The sequence below is a fragment of the Sprattus sprattus genome (assembly GCF_963457725.1).
Source record: "Sprattus sprattus genome assembly, chromosome: 3".
Taxonomy (NCBI): domain Eukaryota; kingdom Metazoa; phylum Chordata; class Actinopteri; order Clupeiformes; family Clupeidae; genus Sprattus; species Sprattus sprattus.
Window position 1 is genome coordinate 3,445,322 of NC_137922.1, and position 25,907 is coordinate 3,471,228.

The following is a 25,907-nucleotide window of genomic DNA, read 5'->3' on the forward strand; positions in this document are numbered from 1 at the left end:
TTCCAGAAGGGATAATAAAGCAGTAGTAGACTTACGTAACTTTGATATTAAATTCAAAGAGATGGTGTATGCTGATTGCTGATGAACATTCGGGAGAAAAAGCAGCAAAGAAATTTGACATTGACCCGAGACGAATGCAATAGGCTACGACTAGCAGGTGGATGTAGAAAGAAAGTTAGGCTGGATATCAAACCAGCTCTTTTCAGTCAGTGGTAAGCATAATAGAGTGTCTCAATGATTTAAATCAAGGCTTTGGAAATCTTTTCTTCCGTGACTGACAGTAGAGACGTTAACTTCGATGTTTATGTTTACGTTGACACCGCACATAAAGCGCTACACGATGTGCAGGCAGTGTTGAACGCATATGCAATGAATTATATTAGCCTACTGCAATTATGCCCATTATTTAAATAATACATTTCTATAACAGAAGATAAGTAAGAAATAAAGGCCTGCCCCTAATACAAGCCTGCCCCAAATAAAGGCCGGTGCGCTGTGCAGCCTAAGTAAATACAAGCCCCGGCCACGATTGGAGGATTTACGGTATTCCACCAAGTACTAAGTCATTTTTGTCAGGGGTTCAAATACTTATTTTTTTGCATCAAATGCAAATAAAGTCTTTTTGGTTGATATTCTGTTTCTCACTGCTAATATACACCTACCATACAATTATAGATCACACATTTCTTTGCAAGTGGCCAAACTAGTGAATTTATGTATTTATTTCTCTTTAGGAAAGGCTAGATTTGCCCAGTTGATCTTTGCCATGTAGGTATCTGTCCACTTCTGTTCTCAAATTCTGTTTCATATCGGAGGGATTTCTCACTTTGTCTTGTCTTTTCAGGCCCTGAACTCAAACATAAATGGATATCGAGGATGCACTTTACATTGTGGTTAAAACAATAAAAGACTTTCTCTAATTTTGCATCTCAATTTCTTGAAACCCTTTTATGGAATTGATGGGTAAAAGGCAGGCTATCCACGTATTGCATTGAACTCTTGTCCTGCTGTTGAGGGAGGTTGAAGCAAATGGATTACAGTATTACTGGAGAAAATCAGGATGTAACTTCAGGAGGTAGAATTTCTTTATCGGGTTCTCTATGGCAAACCAAGTTTATAAGGAGCATACTTGAGTAGAGTGTCTCTTTTGAACAGTTGTCCTTAAGCTTTAGGTGTGTGCCATGGGTTATTCCAGAGAAGCAAATGCTCCATAAAATGGCCTGTATTTGTAAGTACCCTGCATCAGCGTTTCAGCTTTATTCAGCGTCAACCATATATAGGCACGTTTTATTTTTTAACAGTTCATATACTGTAATGATGGGAAGCCACCTACTGGCATCCCTATAGATGTATCAGCAGTGACCATTTCGTGTAGCACATTTCAGATCAAACCGAGTCATTATAAACATATAAAAAGTTGTGTAGATAGCTTTATTCATGTAAAATATTCCTCGCTTCAAGCAGCCATTTTTTTTTTTTAATTCCCGAGCTGGTTTCGCTGTGTGCTCTGGGATAGCCCTTGGAGGAGCAAGGTAGCTCTCCGATCAGCTTAAAAACGAGGGCCATACACCACTTAATCTTACCCCTTAATCTTGATCAAATTGGGTATTGAGACACCACTAGCTCTCACATGAACGCGCAACTTCAAGGGTAAGGGGAAAGATAAGGGGTAAGGGGAAGTATTGAGATTGGGCCTTAATTTGCTCTCTTTTGCTCTGACTTCTGTGACCCATTTCTCATCCAATGAAGGGGATGAATGTTGAAGCAGTGCTGAGGGTGGAGGACGCTGATGAGCCTCTGAAAAACAGGAATCTATCCCACAGAGAGCCACCTGAGCAGAACCTTGGCCTCAGCATGCTCATCGACTCCCAGAACAACCAGTATGTCCTCACCAGACCCAGAGACTCCACCATGTCCCGTGCCGATCACCACTTCATCAAGGTCAGATTCTGTCAACACAGCTCTTCTTCCTTCTTCCTCCAAGGCTGTGCTTTTTGGTCATAACTGATGTCTTTATCTTGAAGCTGCTTTGTGTAATAGTTGTGACCTGATTGACAACTGCCTTCAGAAATTTTATTTGATGTTTGCTGATAAATACTGATAGAAAACAATGCCACTTTATTAACACAAATTGTGAACAAATTGTATTTTAACAGGTGTGTTGTTTTACTTATGTCTAAAACAGAGTTGTGAAGTAAAAAATTGTATACTTGGTATACTATACACCTAAAACAGTTAAAATTACTAAAAATGTAGTGACGTTGTTAATGTTGTTTTGTATACGGCTCTTCAGAATGTTCCAAAAATTATCTTTGATTTGAATGGGCCATCCCAACGTTCTACCCTACATTAATTCCTGATCAGAATCAGAATCAGAATCAGAATCAGAATCAGAAAGGTTTTTACTGCCAAGTAGGTTTTCACCTACCAGGATTTTTTTGTGGGACGTTGGTGCAAACAATAAACATACACAATAAACAATACACATATTTATTTATTAATCATAGGAAAAACTAAATATAAAATATATTTAAAAATTTACAGAATATATTAAATGGAAAATGCAGGACTAGTGTGCAATTAAGAGTTCAGGATTAGTCCGTGTTGGGGAGCTGGGGTCCAGGGCCTTGTTAATGAGGCCAGCCGCCGACGGGAAGAAGCTGCTCTGGTGGCGTGAGGTTTTGGTCCTGATGGACCACAGCCATCTGCCAGAGGGGAGGGTCACAAAGAGTTTGTGACCAGGGTGGGAGAGGTCGGCCATAATCTTCCCTGCACGCCTCAGGGTCCTGGATCCATACAGGTCCTGGAGAGATGGCAAATTGCAGCCAATCACCTTCTCCGCTGAATGAATGACACGCTGCAGTCTGCCTTTGTCCTTAGCAGTGGCAGCAGTGTACCAGATGGTAATGGAGGAGGTGAGGATGGACTCAATAATGGAGGTGTACAAGTTCAACATCATTGCCTTTGGCAGGGTTGAATTTCTTCAGCTGCCGCAGGAAGTACATCCTCTGATGTGCCTTTTTGGTGAGGGAGATGATGTTTAGCTCCCACTTGAGGTCCTGGGAGATGATGGTGCCCAGGAAGCGGATGGACTCAACACTGTCAACTGGGGCGTCACTCAGGGTGATGGGGGTGGATGAGGCTGGGTTCTTCCTGAAATCTACTATCATCTCCACTGTTTTCAGCGCATTGAGCTCTAGATTGTTCTGTCCACGCCAGGTCACCAGATGGTCAATTTCCCACCTGTAGGCAGTCTCATCCCCACCAGAGATGAGCCCAATGAGGGTTTGAGGAGCTTGACGGACTGGTGATTGGAGGTGCCGCTGTTGGTGTACAGGGAGAAAAGTAGAGGGGAAAGAACGCAGCCTTGAGGGGAACCGGTGCTGATGGTCCAGGGGTCAGAGACATGTTTTCCCAGCCGCCCGTGCTGCCTCCAGTCAGAGAGGAAGTCTGTAATTCACCTGCAGATGGAGTCAGGCACACTCAGCCGGAGGAGCTTGTCCTGTAGCAGAGCCGGGATGATGGTATTAAAGGCAGAGCTAAAGTCCACAAACAGGATCCTGGCATATGTTCCTGAGGTGTCCAGGTGCTGGAGGATGGAGTGAAGGGCCATATTTACTGCATTGTCTACAGACCTGTTAGCTCTGTAGGCAAACTGCAGGGGATCCAGTAGATATATATATAAAAATGTATAAAACATATGCCTTATAAGTGTAAAAACAGTCTTATCAATCATATGAAGTTACTCACTACTTGAGTACTCATTTTATGTGATACTTTGATGAGTACCTTTCTTTCTACTTTCTCTCATTTGTATTATTAAAAAGTAACAGCAATGTTTTACTCTAGTCTACTATGTGTTTTATTCATTTAATTTATGTGTCGTTCATTTTTGTTTGTCAGACAATTTATACAACCTACATCAAGAGGAGGTGAGTCTGGCCAAGCTTGAAAAGCATGTGTTATAATCTTCAGAATATACCAATAATTGGAAACATTTCTGTACAGAGGATTATTTGTTTTAATGCGTTTCATGGGTCACTGATACACACTGTTGATTTTGTATTTACGAATGTTAAAGACACCTCAAAATCATCACATGTTTAATCACAAAATCATCATACATTTGTGAATTCCTGCCACAAATTCAGCTATTTTTGGCTGCAAAAATCACAGCAATCCCTTGCAAGATCGTAGTGGGACTGGCTAATCTAAAAAGGTTCCGTTCCTTCAGCAGTAAAATGGTTTATGGTGCTGAAGTTCTGTTACTACTTAGTCATTACTTACTGTTTTAGCACTGTTTGTCAGCCTCTGGGTTTATTATTCAAGGAGGACCAAAACCATTAAGAATTGGGAGACAGTGTGTCTGAAAGGTGCACAAGTGTGCATACCAATTAAATTGGTTTTGTTAATTTGTTCCATTGTTATTCCCCTGGTTAAAAAAATTATCATTGTACTCATATTGCCATAAATAAGATATGGGTAAAATACGTACATATATATATATATATATATATAATATTCCCATTCCTCTTCTCTCCTTTTCTCTCGAGCAGTTGTCACTAACTTGGTTTGTTGTGCTTTCCTGTGTTTATGACTTAGGATGTCGTATCAATAGTGATGCTGTCTTTACCGTGTGGATGGCTGTGCATTCAGATGGGCCTCCCACCCATGTTTGGCTACATCATTTGTGGGGTTTTGCTCGGGCCATCTGGGATGAATGCTATCAAGGTAACTGCAAAACAACTCTGAATGAAAAATGACACATACTTACCGGACATGGGCAACAAAAACAAACATTTTGCATCTTATAAGAATGATAATAATCATAACAATCATAATAACAATTACAATAATGCATTGTTTTAAATGTGTATGATTGTGTTTCTGTTTCAGTCTATGGTTCAGGTGGAGACTCTCGGGCAGTTTGGTGTGCTCTTCACCCTGTTTGTGGTGGGCCTGGAGTTCTCGCCAGAGCAGCTTCGCAAGGTAATGCTTGGAAGTTTTTCAAAGAACATTCTGGCTATTCAAACACTCACCTCTGTCAAGTAACTGGGTCTGAGGCTAATGGCTTGAATAAGGATGAACGGAATGTTCCAGTGAATTTCAGTGTAACCCCTTCTAGTTTCCCTGGCCTCAGAGACTTCTAGTGCAGTGGTTCTCAAACGTTTCACCGTGAGTACCACCTCAGAAAATAATTGGCTTTCAAAGTACCACCATTGCTACTATCATTGACCTTTGCACTAAGGGTTGAACTAAGGGTTATTACCTCACTGTAATGCCTGATCAGGAGAATAAGCATGGCTCAGATAAATAACAAACTTAAATGATAGGGATCTAGTTGTTTTAATGATTTTTTAATATATATTTAATGATTAATATCCTAGTCATGAAAAATGGGAAAACTGACTGAGTACCACCAAAAGGGAGCCGCGTACCACCAGTGGTACACATACCACAGTTTGAGAGCCAATGAACTAGGGAAATACTTTCAAGTTAAAGGGCGTGCGTGGTTTGGTACGAAATTGGCAATTTGTTGCCCACTGAAAACCTCCTGCCTTACTTCTCATCCTGGTTTCCGACTGCGTTATGTGAAAGGCAACTATACTGGAGTGGCACTTAAAGAGGGACTAGCAGAGGATGGTTTCGATCCATCGACCTCTGGGTTATGGGCCCAGCACGCTTCCGCTGCGCCACTCTGCTTTATCTCACCCCAGATGGGACTCGAACCCACAATCCCTGGCTTAGGAGGCCAGTGCCTTATCCATTAGGCCAGGGGTCCCCAATCTTTTGACGGACCAGCTTCAAGGTGTCATTTTACACGTCATCCATTCATATTGACGTGAATCATTCAATTGCACCCGTGAAGCAACCGCGAATTTGATAGAATGAAGCCCGGTCTGCTCATACACAAAAGCTAACATTAACGTTAGGTGGAGTTAATTTGCTGCCAACACCATTGTATTACAAACGTTAAGTGCATGAAAAATACAACTCACCAAAACTCTGAATCAGTTGCTTGGTCTCCATGTGCTGAAGCAGTTTTAAAGGCTTCATTGGTGCTAGCTTGTCGCCACATATTAAACAGAGCGGAATTGGTGCGTGAGAATCACCTGTCGCGATAAACCCGTATTTTAAGTATGACTCCTGGTATTGTCTGTTGAAAGAAGCTTTCTTTTTTTGAGGTCGTAGGCTCCTCTTCTGGCTCCTTAGTTGGCCTTTTCACCTTTGCAAAGAAGCTGTCCAAAGATGTTTTTTTTTTTTTTTTACTAATTTTCGCTAGTTTGTGGGCTTATGTGAGTGACGTATCACTTGAACGAGAAGCGTCTTGACGTGACAAAAGGCACAGGCGAATGTGACGTCCGGGAAAATCCGATCGTTTTTCAAAATAAAACACCTTTCAGACGCTAATAATTAATACAGCGAATTGATATAAATTATTTATTCTTTCTGTGCGGCCCGGTAACAAGTGCCTCACGGACCGGTACCGGGCCGCGGCCCGGTGGTTGGGGACCACTGCATTAGGCCACTGGGGCTAGTCTGCTGCCTCAGCCTCAGCCTCAGCCTCAGCCTCGTTACTATAGTGAACTAGGGAAATACTTTCAATGTTGACAAAAGAAGTTCATTGGATTTTCAGCTATCGGGGATTTCGATCCATCGACTTCTGGGCCCAGCACGTTTCGGAAGCGCCACTCTACTTTATCTCACCACAGATGGGACTCGAACCCACAAATCCTGGCTTCATCGAATTTTCAGCTGTCGGGGCTTGCCTAGCAGAGGATGGTTTCGATCCATCGACCTCTGGGTTATGGGCCCAGCACGCTTCCGCTGCGCCACTCTGCTCTTCCTGCCTGCAGTCTTGCTGTTGGCTCCAGGGCTCTCATTGCAGAAATATATCCTTGAAAAATATGAGAGCCAGATTTTCTGCTGTTTGGTGTCTATTTAATTGCAAGCTAGATTTGACCCCGAAAAAAGGCTGAGAAGATCGCGACAAGTTAAAGGGCGTGCGTGGTTTGGTACGAAATTGGCTATGTGTTGCCCACTGTAAACCTCCTGCCTTACTTCTCATCCTGGTTTCCGACTGCGTTTTGTGAAAGGCAACTAAACTGGAGTGGCACTTAAAGAGGGACTAGCAGAGGATGGTTTCGATCCATCGACCTCTGGGTTATGGGCCCAGCACGCTTCCGCTGCGCCACTCTGCTTTATCTCACCGCAGATAGGACTCGAACCCACAATCCCTGGCTTAAGCGGCCAGTGCCTTATCCATTAGGCCACTGGGGCTAGTCTGCTGCCTCAGCCTCAGCCTCAGCCTCGTTACTATAGTGAACTAGGGAAATACTTTCAATGTTGACAAAAGAAGTTCATTGGATTTTCAGCTATCGGGGATTTCGATCCATCGACTTCTGAGTTATGGGCCCAGCTAGGGATGGGAACCGAAACCCGGTTCTTGTTTAGAACCGGTTCCTAATGAGCCGAATCTTTGGAATCGTTAGCCAAATTCATAACCGGGTCTGTAAACGGACCTCTCTGCCGTTTGCGCATGAGCGAACTCTTCCTTTAAAAAATCAGACCGCAGCAGAAATGGCAACTAGACAGAAGAGATCTAAAGTGTGGCTTATTCACTCGAACAAATGCAAACATGGTCACTTGTAACATCTGTAAAACATGTATTTCGTCAAAGGGAGGAGGTACATCTACTATGAATAAGCACTTCAGCACACAACATGGTATTTAATTACAAGATTGTCATGTTTTTGATGCCTGCAGCAGCTCAACTAACGACGGCGCTTCATCCCTAACTTACCGAGGTAAACTCCTCAAAATGCTTTATCATAACAGGTGTTACTCGTGTGTTATCAGCAAACGTTTGCGTTGTCGTGTTAACCATAACTAAACTTAGCATTTAATTGCTTAACAGAATGGGCGATGTTGGACATTGTCATATAACTTAGGCTAGCTTAGCTGTAGAATCTTCTATTTTCAGCCTTTGGCTTGAAGCAGAGGCAGTGCTTGCCTCCACTCTGTTGGTTCTAGAAGGTTTGCTGATAACACACGAGTAACACCGTTATGATAAAAACATTTTGAGGAGTTTACCTTGGTAAGTCAGGGATGAAGCGCAAAAGACTCCGTTAATAATGGCGTTGCCTAGCAACGCGTGCAGCTCCCTAGATATGGATAAGTTTCTCGTAGCCAATTCAGTGGCAGCAATAGTTAAGTTTTAAATATACTGAGTGCCTAGTTTGCGATTCATCTTTGTTCAAATACGTATGTGAGGCATTGTGTGCATCATACAAGTAAGTATGTTTCAGTACGTTATTGTGTTTGTAGTGGGTTCTACATTGCTATTAGAAGCGTTAAGCATAATAGTTCGCGATTAGCCATACAACCAAGCAACCTACAAGAAAATATACAGTCCTTTACTCAATAACAAGGGCTTCATGTCAGATCAGAAAATTCAACGATTTTATTCATGCCATTTTATTGCCAGATTTAGTTTATCTCAAGAGTGCAATGAGGGAGGGGTTTAGATTGGACTAACTTAAACTAAACCTGGATGCATTGTAAGGTTCCAACAATTATGAGACATTTCCTGAGGTATATCTGCTCTGGAAAAGAAAGATCAGTAGGTAGCAGAGGAAGGGTTGTATAGGGGTTGTTTGCTATTTCACTCATTCACTCATACACTCAGATACCGTATAGATGAGTGTATGAGTGAATGAGTGAAATAGCAATCAACAGTGCTCTGCAATGTCAATGTATAGCTTTAGAGTTGACACTCTCACCACATATGCATTTAAATATTGTTGTTTTATATTCAGTGGCAAGAATGTCTGTTTTTTAATAAAAGTTTTTGGTTATTTATGTAACCATTCTGTTTATGGTGTGTGCAGCATTCTAGAAATTTATATAAAAGAACATTAATGTAAAAAAAAAACGTTTGTGCTCTTTTTTCACCCCTTACCCAATAAGAATCGATAAGAGAATCGATAAGGAATCGAATCGATAAGCAGGAATCGATAAGGAACCGGAATCGTTAAAATCGTAAAGGTTCTCATCCCTAGGCCCAGCACGTTTCGGCTGCGCCACTCTACTTTATCTCACCACAGATGGGACTCGAACCCACAATTGCTGGCTTCATCGAATTTTCAGCTGTCGGGGCTTGCCTAGCAGAGGATGGTTTCGATCCATCGACCTCTGGGTTATGGGCCCAGCACGCTTCCGCTGCGCCACTCTGCTCTTCCTGCCTGCAGTCTTGCTGTTGACTCCAGGGCTCTCATTGCAGAAATATATCCTTGAAAAATATGAGAGCCAGATTTTCTGCTGTTTGGTGTCTATTTAATTGCAAGCTAGATTTGACCCCGAAAAAAGGCTGAGAAGATCGCGACAAGTTAAAGGGCGTGCGTGGTTTGGTACGAAATTGGCTACGTGTTGCCCACTGTAAACCTCCTGCCTTACTTCTCATCCTGGTTTCCGACTGCGTTTTGTGAAAGGCAACTATACTGGAGTGGCACTTAAAGAGGGACTAGCAGAGGATGGTTTCGATCCATCGACCTCTGGGTTATGGGCCCAGCACGCTTCCGCTGCGCCACTCTGCTCTTCCTGCCTGCAGTCTTGCTGTTGGCTCCAGGGCTCTCATTGCAGAAATATATCCTTGAAATATATGAGAGCCAGATTTTCTGCTGTTTGGTGTCTATTTAATTGCAAGCTAGATTTGACCCCGAAAAAAGGCTGAGAAGATCGCGACAAGTTAAAGGGCGTGCGTGGTTTGGTACGAAATTGGCTACGTGTTGCCCACTGTAAACCTCCTGCCTTACTTCTCATCCTGGTTTCCGACTGCGTTTTGTGAAAGGCAACTATACTGGAGTGGCACTTAAAGAGGGACTAGCAGAGGATGGTTTCGATCCATCGACCTCTGGGTTATGGGCCCAGCACGCTTCCGCTGCGCCACTCTGCTTTATCTCACCCCAGATGGGACTCGAACCCACAATCCCTGGCTTTGGTGCCAGTGCCTTATCCATTAGGCCACTGGGGCTAGTCTGCTGCCTCAGCCTCAGCCTCAGCCTCGTTACTATAGTGAACTAGGGAAATACTGTCAATGTTGACAAAAGAACTTCATTGGATTTTCAGCTATCGGGGATTTCGATCGATCGACTTCTGAGTTATGGGCCCAGCACGTTTCGGCTGCGCCACTCTACTTTATCTCACCACAGATGGGACTCGAACCCACAATTGCTGGCTTCATCGAATTTTCAGCTGTCGGGGCTTGCCTAGCAGAGGATGGTTTCGATCCATCGTCCTCTGGGTTATGGGCCCAGCACGCTTCCGCTGCGCCACTCTGCTCTTCCTGCCTGCAGTCTTGCTGTTGGCTCCAGGGCTCTCATTGCAGAAATATATCCTTGAAATATATGAGAGCCAGATTTTCTGCTGTTTGGTGTCTATTTAATTGCAAGCTAGATTTGACCCCGAAAAAAGGCTGAGAAGATCGCGACAAGTTAAAGGGCGTGCGTGGTTTGGTACGAAATTGGCTACGTGTTGCCCACTGTAAACCTCCTGCCTTACTTCTCATCCTGGTTTCCGACTGCGTTTTGTGAAAGGCAACTATACTGGAGTGGCACTTAAAGAGGGACTAGCAGAGGATGGTTTCGATCCATCGACCTCTGGGTTATGGGCCCAGCACGCTTCCGCTGCGCCACTCTGCTTTATCTCACCCCAGATGGGACTCGAACCCACAATCCCTGGCTTAGGAGGCCAGTGCCTTATCCATTAGGCCACTGGGGCTAGTCTGCTGCCTCAGCCTCAGCCTCAGCCTCGTTACTATAGTGAACTAGGGAAATACTGTCAATGTTGACAAAAGAACTTCATTGGATTTTCAGCTATCGGGGATTTCGATCGATCGACTTCTGAGTTATGGGCCCAGCACGTTTCGGCTGCGCCACTCTACTTTATCTCACCACAGATGGGACTCGAACCCACAATTGCTGGCTTCATCGAATTTTCAGCTGTCGGGGCTTGCCTAGCAGAGGATGGTTTCGATCCATCGTCCTCTGGGTTATGGGCCCAGCACGCTTCCGCTGCGCCACTCTGCTCTTCCTGCCTGCAGTCTTGCTGTTGGCTCCAGGGCTCTCATTGCAGAAATATATCCTTGAAATATATGAGAGCCAGATTTTCTGCTGTTTGGTGTATATTTAATTGCAAGCTAGATTTGACCCCGAAAAAAGGCTGAGAAGATCACGACAAGTTAAAGGGCGTGCGTGGTTTGGTATGAAATTGGCTACGTGTTGCCCACTGCAAACCTCCTGCCTTACTTCTCATCCTGGTTTCCGACTGCGTTTTGTGAAAGGCAACTATACTGGAGTGGCACTTAAAGAGGGACTAGCAGAGGATGGTTTCGATCCATCGACCTCTGGGTTATGGGCCCAGCACGCTTCCGCTGCGCCACTCTGCTCTTCCTGCCTGCAGTCTTGCTGTTGGCTCCAGGGCTCTCATTGCAGAAATATGTCCTTGAAAAATATGAGAGCCAGATTTTCTGCTGTTTGGTGTCTATTTAATTGCAAGCTAGATTTGACCCCGAAAAAAGGCTGAGAAGATCGCGACAAGTTAAAGGGCGTGCGTGGTTTGGTACGAAATTGGCTACGTGTTGCCCACTGTAAACCTCCTGCCTTACTTCTCATCCTGGTTTCCGACTGCGTTTTGTGAAAGGCAACTATACTGGAGTGGCACTTAAAGAGGGACTAGCAGAGGATGGTTTCGATCCATCGACCTCTGGGTTATGGGCCCAGCACGCTTCCGCTGCGCCACTCTGCTCCTCCTGCCTGCAGTATTGCTGTTGGCTCCAGGGCTCTCATTGCAAAAATATGTCCTTGAAAAATATGAGAGCCAGATTTTCTGCTGTTTGGTGTCTATTTAATTGCAAGCTAGATTTGACCCCGAAAAAAGGCTGAGAAGATCGCGACAAGTTAAAGGGCGTGCATGGTTTGGTACGAAATTGGCTACGTGTTGCCCACTGTAAACCTCCTGCCTTACTTCTCATCCTGGTTTCCGACTGCGTTTTGTGAAAGGCAACTATACTGGAGTGGCACTTAAAGAGGGACTAGCAGAGGATGGTTTCGATCCATCGACCTCTGGGTTATGGGCCCAGCACGCTTCCGCTGCGCCACTCTGCTCTTCCTGCCTGCAGTATTGCTGTTGGCTCCAGGGCTCTCATTGCAAAAATATGTCCTTGAAAAATATGAGAGCCAGATTTTCTGCTGTGTGGTGTCTATTTAATTGCAAGCTAGATTTGACCCCGAAAAAAGGCTGAGAAGATCGCGACAAGTTAAAGGGCGTGCATGGTTTGGTACGAAATTGGCTACGTGTTGCCCACTTTAAACCTCCTGCCTTACTTCTCATCCTGGTTTCCGACTGCGTTTTGTGAAAGGCAATTATACTGGAGTGGCACTTAAAGAGGGACTAGCAGAGGAAGGTTTCGATCCATCGACCTCTGGGTTATGGGCCCAGCACGTTTCCGCTGCGCCACTCTGCTTTATCTCACCCCAGATGGGACTCGAACCAACAATCCCTGGCTTAGGAGGCCAGTGCCTTATCCATTAGGCCACTGGGGCTAGCCTGCTGCCTCAGCCTCAGCCTCAGCCTCAGCCTCGTTACTATAGTGAACTAGGGAAATACTTTCAATGTTGACAAAAGAAGTTCATTGGATTTTCAGCTATCGGGGATTTCGATCCATCGACTTCTGAGTTATGGGCCCAGCACGTTTCGGCTGCGCCACTCTACTTTATCTCACCACAGATGGGACTCGAACCCACAATTCCTGGCTTCATCGAATTTTCAGCTGTCGGGGCTTGCCTAGCAGAGGATGGTTTCGATCCATCGACCTCTGGGTTATGGGCCTAGCACGCTTCCGCTGCGCCACTCTGCTCTTCCTGCCTGCAGTCTTACTGTTGGCTCCAGGGCTCTCATTGCAGAAATATATCCTTGAAATATATGAGAGCCAGATTTTCTGCTGTTTGGTGTCTATTTAATTGCAAGCTAGATTTGACCCCGAAAAAAGGCTGAGAAGATTGCGACAAGTTAAATGGCGTGCGTGGTTTGGTACGAAATTGGCTACGTGTTGCCCACTGTAAACCTCCTGCCTTACTTCTCATCCTGGTTTCCGACTGCGTTTTGTGAAAGGCAACTATACTGGAGTGGCACTTAAAGAGGGACTAGCAGAGGATGGTTTCGATCCATCGACCTCTGGGTTATGGGCCCAGCACGCTTCCGCTGCGCCACTCTGCTCTTCCTGCCTGCAGTCTTGCTGTTGGCTCCAGGGCTCTCATTGCAGAAATATGTCCTTGAAAAATATGAGAGCCAGATTTTCTGCTGTTTGGTGTCTATTTAATTGCAAGCTAGATTTGACCCCGAAAAAAGGCTGAGAAGATCGCGACAAGTTAAAGGGCGTGCGTGGTTTGGTACGAAATTGGCTACGTGTTGCCCACTGTAAACCTCCTGCCTTACTTCTCATCCTGGTTTCCGACTGCGTTTTGTGAAAGGCAACTATACTGGAGTGGCACTTAAAGAGGGACTAGCAGAGGATGGTTTCGATCCATCGACCTCTGGGTTATGGGCCCAGCACGCTTCCGCTGCGCCACTCTGCTCTTCCTGCCTGCAGTATTGCTGTTGGCTCCAGGGCTCTCATTGCAAAAATATGTCCTTGAAAAATATGAGAGCCAGATTTTCTGCTGTGTGGTGTCTATTTAATTGCAAGCTAGATTTGACCCCGAAAAAAGGCTGAGAAGATCGCGACAAGTTAAAGGGCGTGCATGGTTTGGTACGAAATTGGCTACGTGTTGCCCACTTTAAACCTCCTGCCTTACTTCTCATCCTGGTTTCCGACTGCGTTTTGTGAAAGGCAATTATACTGGAGTGGCACTTAAAGAGGGACTAGCAGAGGAAGGTTTCGATCCATCGACCTCTGGGTTATGGGCCCAGCACGTTTCCGCTGCGCCACTCTGCTTTATCTCACCCCAGATGGGACTCGAACCCACAATCCCTGGCTTAGGAGGCCAGTGCCTTATCCATTAGGCCACTGGGGCTAGTCTGCTGCCTCAGCCTCAGCCTCAGCCTCAGCCTCGTTACTATAGTGAACTAGGGAAATACTTTCAATGTTGACAAAAGAAGTTCATTGGATTTTCAGCTATCGGGGATTTCGATCCATCGACTTCTGAGTTATGGGCCCAGCACGTTTCGGCTGCGCCACTCTACTTTATCTCACCACAGATGGGACTCGAACCCACAATTCCTGGCTTCATCGAATTTTCAGCTGTCGGGGCTTGCCTAGCAGAGGATGGTTTCGATCCATCGACCTCTGGGTTATGGGCCTAGCACGCTTCCGCTGCGCCACTCTGCTCTTCCTGCCTGCAGTCTTACTGTTGGCTCCAGGGCTCTCATTGCAGAAATATATCCTTGAAATATATGAGAGCCAGATTTTCTGCTGTTTGGTGTCTATTTAATTGCAAGCTAGATTTGACCCCGAAAAAAGGCTGAGAAGATTGCGACAAGTTAAATGGCGTGCGTGGTTTGGTACGAAATTGGCTACGTGTTGCCCACTGTAAACCTCCTGCCTTACTTCTCATCCTGGTTTCCGACTGCGTTTTGTGAAAGGCAACTATACTGGAGTGGCACTTAAAGAGGGACTAGCAGAGGATGGTTTCGATCCATCGACCTCTGGGTTATGGGCCCAGCACGCTTCCGCTGCGCCACTCTGCTCTTCCTGCCTGCAGTCTTGCTGTTGGCTCCAGGGCTCTCATTGCAGAAATATATCCTTGAAATATATGAGAGCCAGATTTCCTGCTGTTTGGTGTCTATTTAATTGCAAGCTAGATTTGACCCCGAAAAAAGGCTGAGAAGATCGCGACAAGTTAAAGGGCGTGCGTGGTTTGGTACGAAATTGGCTACGTGTTGCCCACTGTAAACCTCCTGCCTTACTTCTCATCCTGGTTTCCGACTGCGTTTTGTGAAAGGCAACTATACTGGAGTGGCACTTAAAGAGGGACTAGCAGAGGATGGTTTCGATCCATCGACCTCTGGGTTATGGGCCCAGCACGCTTCCGCTGCGCCACTCTGCTTTATCTCACCCCAGATGGGACTCGAACCCACAATCCCTGGCTTAGGAGGCCAGTGCCTTATCCATTAGGCCACTGGGGCTAGTCTGCTGCCTCAGCCTCAGCCTCAGCCTCAGCCTCAGCCTCGTTACTATAGTGAACTAGGGAAATACTTTCAATGTTGACAAAAGAAGTTCATTGGATTTTCAGCTATCGGGGATTTCGATCCATCGACTTCTGAGTTATGGGGCCAGCACGTTTCGGCTGCGCCACTCTACTTTATCTCACCACAGATGGGACTCGAACCCACAATTCCTGGCTTCATCGAATTTTCAGCTGTCGGGGCTTGCCTAGCAGAGGATGGTTTCGATCCATCGACCTCTGGGTTATGGGCCCAGCACGCTTCCGCTGCGCCACTCTGCTCTTCCTGCCTGCAGTCTTGCTGTTGGCTCCAGGGCTCTCATTGCAGAAATATATCCTTGAAATATATGAGAGCCAGATTTTCTGCTGTTTGGTGTCTATTTAATTGCAAGCTAGATTTGACCCCGAAAAAAGGCTGAGAAGATTGCGACAAGTTAAATGGCGTGCGTGGTTTGGTACGAAATTGGCTACTTGTTGCCCACTGTAAACCTCCTGCCTTACTTCTCATCCTGGTTTCCGACTGCGTTTTGTGAAAGGCAACTATACTGGAGTGGCACTTAAAGAGGGACTAGCAGAGGATGGTTTCGATCCATCGACCTCTGGGTTATGGGCCCAGCACGCTTCCGCTGCGCCACTCTGCTCTTCCTGCCTGCAGTCTTGCTGTTGGCTCCAGGGCTCTCATTGCAGAAATATATCCTTGAAATATATGAGAGCCAGATTTTCTGCTGTTTGGTGTCTATTTAATTGCAAGCTAGATTTGACCCCGAAAAAAGGCTGAGAAGATTGCGACAAGTTAAATGGCGTGCGTGGTTTGGTACGAAATTGGCTCAAGTTGCCCACTGTAAACCTCCTGCCTTACTTCTCATCCTGGTTTCCGACTGCGTTTTGTGAAAGGCAACTATACTGGAGTGGCACTTAAAGAGGAACTAGCAGAGGATGGTTTCGATCCATCGACCTCTGGGTTATGGGCCCAGCACGCTTCCGCTGCGCCACTCTGCTCTTCCTGCCTGCAGTCTTGCTGTTGGCTCCAGGGCTCTCATTGCAGAAATATGTCCTTGAAAAATATGAGAGCCAGATTTTCTGCTGTTTGGTGTCTATTTAATTGCAAGCTAGATTTGACCCCGAAAAAAGGCTGAGAAGATCGCGACAAGTTAAAGGGCGTGCGTGGTTTGGTACGAAATTGGCTACGTGTTGCCCACTGTAAACCTCCTGCCTTACTTCTCATCCTGGTTTCCGACTGTGTTTTGTGAAAGGCAACTATACTGGAGTGGCACTTAAAGAGGGACTAGCAGAGGATGGTTTCGATCCATCGACCTCTGGGTTATGGGCCCAGCACGCTTCCGCTGCGCCACTCTGCTCTTCCTGCCTGCAGTATTGCTGTTGGCTCCAGGGCTTTCATTGCAGAAATATGTCCTTGAAAAATATGAGAGCCAGATTTTCTGCTGTTTGGTGTCTATTTAATTGCAAGCTAGATTTGACCCCGAAAAAAGGCTGAGAAGATCGCGACAAGTTAAAGGGTGTGCATGGTTTGGTACGAAATTGGCTACGTGTTGCCCACTGTAAACCTCCTGCCTTACTTCTCATCCTGGTTTCCGACTGCGTTTTGTGAAAGGCAACTATACTGGAGTGGCACTTAAAGAGGGACTAGCAGAGGATGGTTTCTATCCATCGACCTCTGGGTTATGGGCCCAGCACGCTTCCGCTGCGCCACTCTGCTCTTCCTGCCTGCAGTCTTGCTGTTGGCTCCAGGGCTCTCATTGCAGAAATATATCCTTGAAATATATGAGAGCCAGATTTCCTGCTGTTTGGTGTCTATTTAATTGCAAGCTAGATTTGACCCCGAAAAAAGGCTGAGAAGATCGCGACAATTTAAAGGGCGTGCGTGGTTTGGTACGAAATTGGCTACGTGTTGCCCACTGTAAACCTCCTGCCTTACTTCTCATCCTGGTTTCCGACTGCGTTTTGTGAAAGGCAACTATACTGGAGTGGCACTTAAAGAGGGACTAGCAGAGGATGGTTTCGATCCATCGACCTCTGGGTTATGGGCCCAGCACGCTTCCGCTGCGCCACTCTGCTTTATCTCACCCCAGATGGGACTCGAACCCACAATCCCTGGCTTAGGAGGCCAGTGCCTTATCCATTAGGCCACTGGGGCTAGTCTGCTGCCTCAGCCTCAGCCTCAGCCTCAGCCTCGTTACTATAGTGAACTAGGGAAATACTTTCAATGTTGACAAAAGAAGTTCATTGGATTTTCAGCTATCGGGGATTTCGATCCATCGACTTCTGAGTTATGGGCCCAGCACGTTTCGGCTGCGCCACTCTACTTTATCTCACCACAGATGGGACTCGAACCCACAATTCCTGGCTTCATCGAATTTTCAGCTGTCGGGGCTTGCCTAGCAGAGGATGGTTTCGATCCATCGACCTCTGGGTTATGGGCCCAGCACGCTTCCGCTGCGCCACTCTGCTCTTCCTGCCTGAAGTCTTGCTGTTGGCTCCAGGGCTCTCATTGCAGAAATATATCCTTGAAATATATGAGAGCCAGATTTTCTGCTGTTTGGTGTCTATTTAATTGCAAGCTAGATTTGACCCCGAAAAAAGGCTGAGAAGATTGCGACACGTTAAATGGCGTGCGTGGTTTGGTACGAAATTGGCTACGTGTTGCCCACTGTAAACCTCCTGCCTTACTTCTCATCCTGGTTTCCGACTGCGTTTTGTGAAAGGCAACTATACTGGAGTGGCACTTAAAGAGGGACTAGCAGAGGATGGTTTCGATCCATCGACCTCTGGGTTATGGGCCCAGCACGCTTCCGCTGCGCCACTCTGCTCTTCCTGCCTGCAGTCTTGCTGTTGGCTCCAGGGCTCTCATTGCAGAAATATATCCTTGAAATATATGAGAGCCAGATTTTCTGCTGTTTGGTGTCTATTTAATTGCAAGCTAGATTTGACCCCGAAAAAAGGCTGAGAAGATTGCGACAAGTTAAATGGCGTGCGTGGTTTGGTACGAAATTGGCTACGTGTTGCCCACTGTAAACCTCCTGCCTTACTTCTCATCCTGGTTTCCGACTGCGTTTTGTGAAAGGCAACTATACTGGAGTGGCACTTAAAGAGGGACTAGCAGAGGATGGTTTCGATCCATCGACCTCTGGGTTATGGGCCCAGCACGCTTCCGCTGCGCCACTCTGCTCTTCCTGCCTGCAGTCTTGCTGTTGGCTCCAGGGCTCTCATTGCAGAAATATGTCCTTGAAAAATATGAGAGCCAGATTTTCTGCTGTTTGGTGTCTATTTAATTGCAAGCTAGATTTGACCCCGAAAAAAGGCTGAGAAGATCGCGACAAGTTAAAGGGCGTGCGTGGTTTGGTACGAAATTGGCTACGTGTTGCCCACTGTAAACCTCCTGCCTTACTTCTCATCCTGGTTTCCGACTGCGTTTTGTGAAAGGCAACTATACTGGAGTGGCACTTAAAGAGGGACTAGCAGAGGATGGTTTCGATCCATCGACCTCTGGGTTATGGGCCCAGCACGCTTCCGCTGCGCCACTCTGCTCTTCCTGCCTGCAGTATTGCTGTTGGCTCCAGGGCTCTCATTGCAGAAATATGTCCTTGAAAAATATGAGAGCCTGATTTTCTGCTGTTTGGTGTCTATTTAATTGCAAGCTAGATTTGACCCCGAAAAAAGGCTGAGAAGATCGCGACAAGTTAAAGGGCGTGCGTGGTTTGGTACGAAATTGGCTACGTGTTGCCCACTGTAAACCTCCTGCCTTACTTCTCATCCTGGTTTCCGACTGCGTTTTGTGAAAGGCAACTATACTGGAGTGGCACTTAAAGAGGGACTAGCAGAGGATGGTTTCGATCCATCGACCTCTGGGTTATGGGCCCAGCACGCTTCCGCTGCGCCACTCTGCTTTATCTCACCCCAGATGGGACTCGAACCCACAATCCCTGGCTTAGGAGGCCAGTGCCTTATCCATTAGGCCACTGGGGCTAGTCTGCTGCCTCAGCCTCAGCCTCAGCCTCAGCCTCGTTACTATAGTGAACTAGGGAAATACTTTCAATGTTGACAAAAGAAGTTCATTGGATTTTCAGCTGTCGGGGACTTCGATCCATCGACTTCTGAGTTATGGGCCCAGCACGTTTCGGCTGCGCCACTCTACTTTATCTCACCACAGATGGGACTCGAACCCACAATTCCTGGCTTCATCGAATTTTCAGCTGTCGGGGCTTGCCTAGCAGAGGATGGTTTCGATCCATCGACCTCTGGGTTATGGGCCCAGCACGCTTCCGCTGCGCCACTCTGCTCTTCCTGCCTGCAGTCTTGCTGTTGGCTCCAGGGCTCTCATTGCAGAAATATATCCTTGAAATATATGAGAGCCAGATTTTCTGCTGTTTGGTGTCTATTTAATTGCAAGCTAGATTTGACCCCGAAAAAAGGCTGAGAAGATTGCGACAAGTTAAATGGCGTGCGTGGTTTGGTACGAAATTGGCTACGTGTTGCCCACTGTAAACCTCCTGCCTTACTTCTCATCCTGGTTTCCGACTGCGTTTTGTGAAAGGCAACTATACTGGAGTGGCACTTAAAGAGGGACTAGCAGAGGATGGTTTCGATCCATCGACCTCTGGGTTATGGGCCCAGCACGCTTCCGCTGCGCCACTCTGCTCTTCCTGCCTGCAGTCTTGCTGTTGGCTCCAGGGCTCTCATTGCAGAAATATATCCTTGAAATATATGAGAGCCAGATTTCCTGCTGTTTGGTGTCTATTTAATTGCAAGCTAGATTTGACCCCGAAAAAAGGCTGAGAAGATCGCGACAAGTTAAAGGGCGTGCGTGGTTTGGTACGAAATTGGCTACGTGTTGCCCACTGTAAACCTCCTGCCTTACTTCTCATCCTGGTTTCCGACTGCGTTTTGTGAAAGGCAACTATACTGGAGTGGCACTTAAAGAGGGACTAGCAGAGGATGGTTTCGATCCATCGACATCTGGGTTATGGGCCCAGCACGCTTCCGCTGCGCCACTCTGCTTTATCTCACCCCAGATGGGACTCGAACCCACAATCCCTGGCTTAGGAGGCCAGTTCCTTATCCATTAGGCCACTGGGGCTAGTCTGCTGCCTCAGCCTCAGCCTCAGCCTCAGCCTCGTTACTATAGTGAACTAGGGAAATACTTTCAATGTTGACAAAAGAAGTTCATTGGATTTTCAGCTATCGGGGACTTCGATCCATCGACTTCTGAGTTATGGGCCCAGCACGTTTCGGCTGCGCCACTCTACTTTATCTCACCACAGATGGGACTCGAACCCACAATTCCTGGCTTCATCGAATTTTCAGCTGTCGGGGCTTGCCTAGCAGAGGATGGTTTCGATCCATCGACCTCTGGGTTATGGGCCCAGCACGCTTCCGCTGCGCCACTCTGCTCTTCCTGCCTGCAGTCTTGCTGTTGGCTCCAGGGCTCTCATTGCAGAAATATATCCTTGAAATATATGAGAGCCAGATTTTCTGCTGTTTGGTGTCTATTTAATTGCAAGCTAGATTTGACCCCGAAAAAAGGCTGAGAAGATCGCGACAAGTTAAAGGGCGTGCGTGGTTTGTTACGAAATTGGCTACGTGTTGCCCACTGTAAACCTCCTGCCTTACTTCTCATCCTGGTTTCCGACTGCGTTTTGTGAAAGGCAACTATACTGGAGTGGCACTTAAAGAGGGACTAGCAGAGGATGGTTTCGATCCATCGACCTCTGGGTTATGGGCCCAGCACGCTTCCGCTGCGCCACTCTGCTCTTCCTGCCTGCAGTATTGCTGTTGGCTCCAGGGCTCTCATTGCAGAAATATGTCCTTGAAAAATATGAGAGCCAGATTTTCTGCTGTTTGGTGTCTATTTAATTGCAAGCTAGATTTGACCCCGAAAAAAGGCTGAGAAGATCGCGACAAGTTAAAGGGCATGCATGGTTTGGTACGAAATTGGCTACGTGTTGCCCACTGTAAACCTCCTGCCTTACTTCTCATCCTGGTTTCCGACTGCGTTTTGTGAAAGGCAACTATACTGGAGTGGCACTTAAAGAGGGACTAGCAGAGGATGGTTTCGATCCATCGACCTCTGGGTTATGGGCCCAGCACGCTTCCGCTGCGCCACTCTGCTTTATCTCACCCCAGATGGGACTCGAACCCACAATCCCTGGCTTAGGAGGCCAGTGCCTTATCCATTAGGCCACTGGGGCTAGTCTGCTGCCTCAGCCTCAGCCTCAGCCTCAGCCTCGTTACTATAGTGAACTAGGGAAATACTTTCAATGTTGACAAAAGAAGTTCATTGGATTTTCAGCTATCGGGGACTTCGATCCATCGACTTCTGAGTTATGGGCCCAGCACGTTTCGGCTGCGCCACTCTACTTTATCTCACCACAGATGGGACTCGAACCCACAATTCCTGGCTTCATCGAATTTTCAGCTGTCGGGGCTTGCCTAGCAGAGGATGGTTTCGATCCATCGACCTCTGGGTTATGGGCCCAGCACGCTTCCGCTGCGCCACTCTGCTCTTCCTGCCTGCAGTCTTGCTGTTGGCTCCAGGGCTCTCATTGCAGAAATATATCCTTGAAATATATGAGAGCCAGATTTTCTGCTGTTTGGTGTCTATTTAATTTCAAGCTAGATTTGACCCCGAAAAAAGGCTGAGAAGATTGCGACAAGTTAAATGGCGTGCGTGGTTTGGTACGAAATTGGCTACGTGTTGCCCACTGTAAACCTCCTGCCTTACTTCTCATCCTGGTTTCCGACTGCGTTTTGTGAAAGGCAACTATACTGGAGTGGCACTTAAAGAGGGACTAGCAGAGGATGGTTTCGATCCATCGACCTCTGGGTTATGGGCCCAGCACGCTTCCGCTGCGCCACTCTGCTCTTCCTGCCTGCAGTCTTGCTGTTGGCTCCAGGGCTCTCATTGCAGAAATATATCCTTGAAATATATGAGAGCCAGATTTTCTGCTGTTTGGTGTCTATTTAATTGCAAGCTAGATTTGACCCCGAAAAAAGGCTGAGAAGATCGCGACAAGTTAAAGGGCGTGCGTGGTTTGTTACGAAATTGGCTACGTGTTGCCCACTGTAAACCTCCTGCCTTACTTCTCATCCTGGTTTCCGACTGCGTTTTGTGAAAGGCAACTATACTGGAGTGGCACTTAAAGAGGGACTAGCAGAGGATGGTTTCGATCCATCGACCTCTGGGTTATGGGCCCAGCACGCTTCCGCTGCGCCACTCTGCTCTTCCTGCCTGCAGTATTGCTGTTGGCTCCAGGGCTCTCATTGCAGAAATATGTCCTTGAAAAATATGAGAGCCAGATTTTCTGCTGTTTGGTGTCTATTTAATTGCAAGCTAGATTTGACCCCGAAAAAAGGCTGAGAAGATCGCGACAAGTTAAAGGGCATGCATGGTTTGGTACGAAATTGGCTACGTGTTGCCCACTGTAAACCTCCTGCCTTACTTCTCATCCTGGTTTCCGACTGCGTTTTGTGAAAGGCAACTATACTGGAGTGGCACTTAAAGAGGGACTAGCAGAGGATGGTTTCGATCCATCGACCTCTGGGTTATGGGCCCAGCACGCTTCCGCTGCGCCCTTCTGCTTTAGCTCACCCCAGATGGGACTCGAACCCACAATCCCTGGCTTAGGAGGCCAGTGCCTTATCCATTAGGCCACTGGGGCTAGTCTGCTGCCTCAGCCTCAGCCTCAGCCTCAGCCTCGTTACTATAGTGAACTAGGGAAATACTTTCAATGTTGACAAAAGAAGTTCATTGGATTTTCAGCTATCGGGGACTTCGATCCATCGACTTCTGAGTTATGGGCCCAGCACGTTTCGGCTGCGCCACTCTACTTTATCTCACCACAGATGGGACTCGAACCCACAATTCCTGGCTTCATCGAATTTTCAGCTGTCGGGGCTTGCCTAGCAGAGGATGGTTTCGATCCATCGACCTCTGGGTTATGGGCCCAGCACGCTTCCGCTGCGCCACTCTGCTCTTCCTGCCTGCAGTCTTGCTGTTGGCTCCAGGGCTCTCATTGCAGAAATATATCCTTGAAATATATGAGAGCCAGATTTTCTGCTGTTTGGTGTCTATTTAATTTCAAGCTAGATTTGACCCCGAAAAAAGGCTGAGAAGATTGCGACAAGTTAAATGGCGTGCGTGGTTTGGTACGAAATTGGCTACGTGTTGCCCACTGTAAACCTCCTGCCTTACTTCTCATCCTGGTTTCCGACTGCGTTTTGTGAAAGGCAACTATACTGGAGTGGCACTTAAAGAGGGACTAGCAGAGGATGGTTTCGATCCATCGACCTCTGGGTTATGGGCCCAGCACGCTTCCGCTGCGCCACTCTGCTCTTCCTGCCTGCAGTCTTGCTGTTGGCTCCAGGGCTCTCATTGCAGAAATATATCCTTGAAATATATGAGAGCCAGATTTTCTGCTGTTTGGTGTCTATTTAATTGCAAGCTAGATTTGACCCCGAAAAAAGGCTGAGAAGATCGCGACAAGTTAAAGGGCGTGCGTGGTTTGTTACGAAATTGGCTACGTGTTGCCCACTGTAAACCTCCTGCCTTACTTCTCATCCTGGTTTCCGACTGCGTTTTGTGAAAGGCAACTATACTGGAGTGGCACTTAAAGAGGGACTAGCAGAGGATGGTTTCGATCCATCGACCTCTGGGTTATGGGCCCAGCACGCTTCCGCTGCGCCACTCTGCTCTTCCTGCCTGCAGTATTGCTGTTGGCTCCAGGGCTCTCATTGCAGAAATATGTCCTTGAAAAATATGAGAGCCAGATTTTCTGCTGTTTGGTGTCTATTTAATTGCAAGCTAGATTTGACCCCGAAAAAAGGCTGAGAAGATCGCGACAAGTTAAAGGGCATGCATGGTTTGGTACGAAATTGGCTACGTGTTGCCCACTGTAAACCTCCTGCCTTACTTCTCATCCTGGTTTCCGACTGCGTTTTGTGAAAGGCAACTATACTGGAGTGGCACTTAAAGAGGGACTAGCAGAGGATGGTTTCGATCCATCGACCTCTGGGTTATGGGCCCAGCACGCTTCCGCTGCGCCACTCTGCTTTATCTCACCCCAGATGGGACTCGAACCCACAATCCCTGGCTTAGGAGGCCAGTGCCTTATCCATTAGGCCACTGGGGCTAGTCTGCTGCCTCAGCCTCAGCCTCAGCCTCAGCCTCGTTACTATAGTGAACTAGGGAAATACTTTCAATGTTGACAAAAGAAGTTCATTGGATTTTCAGCTATCGGGGACTTCGATCCATCGACTTCTGAGTTATGGGCCCAGCACGTTTCGGCTGCGCCACTCTACTTTATCTCACCACAGATGGGACTCGAACCCACAATTCCTGGCTTCATCGAATTTTCAGCTGTCGGGGCTTGCCTAGCAGAGGATGGTTTCGATCCATCGACCTCTGGGTTATGGGCCCAGCACGCTTCCGCTGCGCCACTCTGCTCTTCCTGCCTGCAGTCTTGCTGTTGGCTCCAGGGCTCTCATTGCAGAAATATATCCTTGAAATATATGAGAGCCAGATTTTCTGCTGTTTGGTGTCTATTTAATTTCAAGCTAGATTTGACCCCGAAAAAAGGCTGAGAAGATTGCGACAAGTTAAATGGCGTGCGTGGTTTGGTACGAAATTGGCTACGTGTTGCCCACTGTAAACCTCCTGCCTTACTTCTCATCCTGGTTTCCGACTGCGTTTTGTGAAAGGCAACTATACTGGAGTGGCACTTAAAGAGGGACTAGCAGAGGATGGTTTCGATCCATCGACCTCTGGGTTATGGGCCCAGCACGCTTCCGCTGCGCCACTCTGCTCTTCCTGCCTGCAGTCTTGCTGTTGGCTCCAGGGCTCTCATTGCAGAAATATATCCTTGAAATATATGAGAGCCAGATTTCCTGCTGTTTGGTGTCTATTTAATTGCAAGCTAGATTTGACCCCGAAAAAAGGCTGAGAAGATCGCGACAAGTTAAAGGGCGTGCGTGGTTTGGTACGAAATTGGCTACGTGTTGCCCACTGTAAACCTCCTGCCTTACTTCTCATCCTGGTTTCCGACTGCGTTTTGTGAAAGGCAACTATACTGGAGTGGCACTTAAAGAGGGACTAGCAGAGGATGGTTTCGATCCATCGACATCTGGGTTATGGGCCCAGCACGCTTCCGCTGCGCCACTCTGCTTTATCTCACCCCAGATGGGACTCGAACCCACAATCCCTAGCTTAGGAGGCCAGTGCCTTATCCATTAGGCCACTGGGGCTAGTCTGCTGCCTCAGCCTCAGCCTCAGCCTCAGCCTCGTTACTATAGTGAACTAGGGAAATACTTTCAATGTTGACAAAAGAAGTTCATTGGATTTTCAGCTATCGGGGATTTCGATCCATCGACTTCTGAGTTTTGGGCCCAGCACGTTTCGGCTGCGCCACACTACTTTATCTCACCACAGATGGGACTCGAACCCACAATTCCTGGCTTCATCGAATTTTCAGCTGTCGGGGCTTGCCTAGCAGAGGATGGTTTCGACCCATCGACCTCCGGGTTATGGGCCCAGCACGCTTCCGCTGCGCCACTCTGCTCTTCCTGCCTGCAGTCTTGCTGTTGGCTCCAGGGCTCTCATTGCAGAAATATGTCCTTGAAAAATATGAGAGCCAGATTTTCTGCTGTTTGGTGTCTATTTAATTGCAAGCTAGA

General features: G+C 47.1%; 1 protein-coding gene across 1 annotated transcript in view; it reads left to right on the forward strand.

The window, feature by feature from the left end:
- Nucleotides 1–1,743: 1,743 nt before the first annotated feature.
- LOC308361854 (transmembrane and coiled-coil domain-containing protein 3-like) overlaps nt 1,744–25,907 on the forward strand; it is a gene marked incomplete at both ends in the record, with an annotated part of 82,931 nt that continues 58,767 nt past the window's right edge. The window contains 3 exons of the mRNA XM_080834318.1: nt 1,744–1,941; nt 4,603–4,731; nt 4,897–4,989. Of these exons, the coding sequence (XP_080690444.1) occupies nt 1,744–1,941; nt 4,603–4,731; nt 4,897–4,989 (420 nt within the window). The remainder of the gene's footprint in view (nt 1,942–4,602; nt 4,732–4,896; nt 4,990–25,907) is intronic.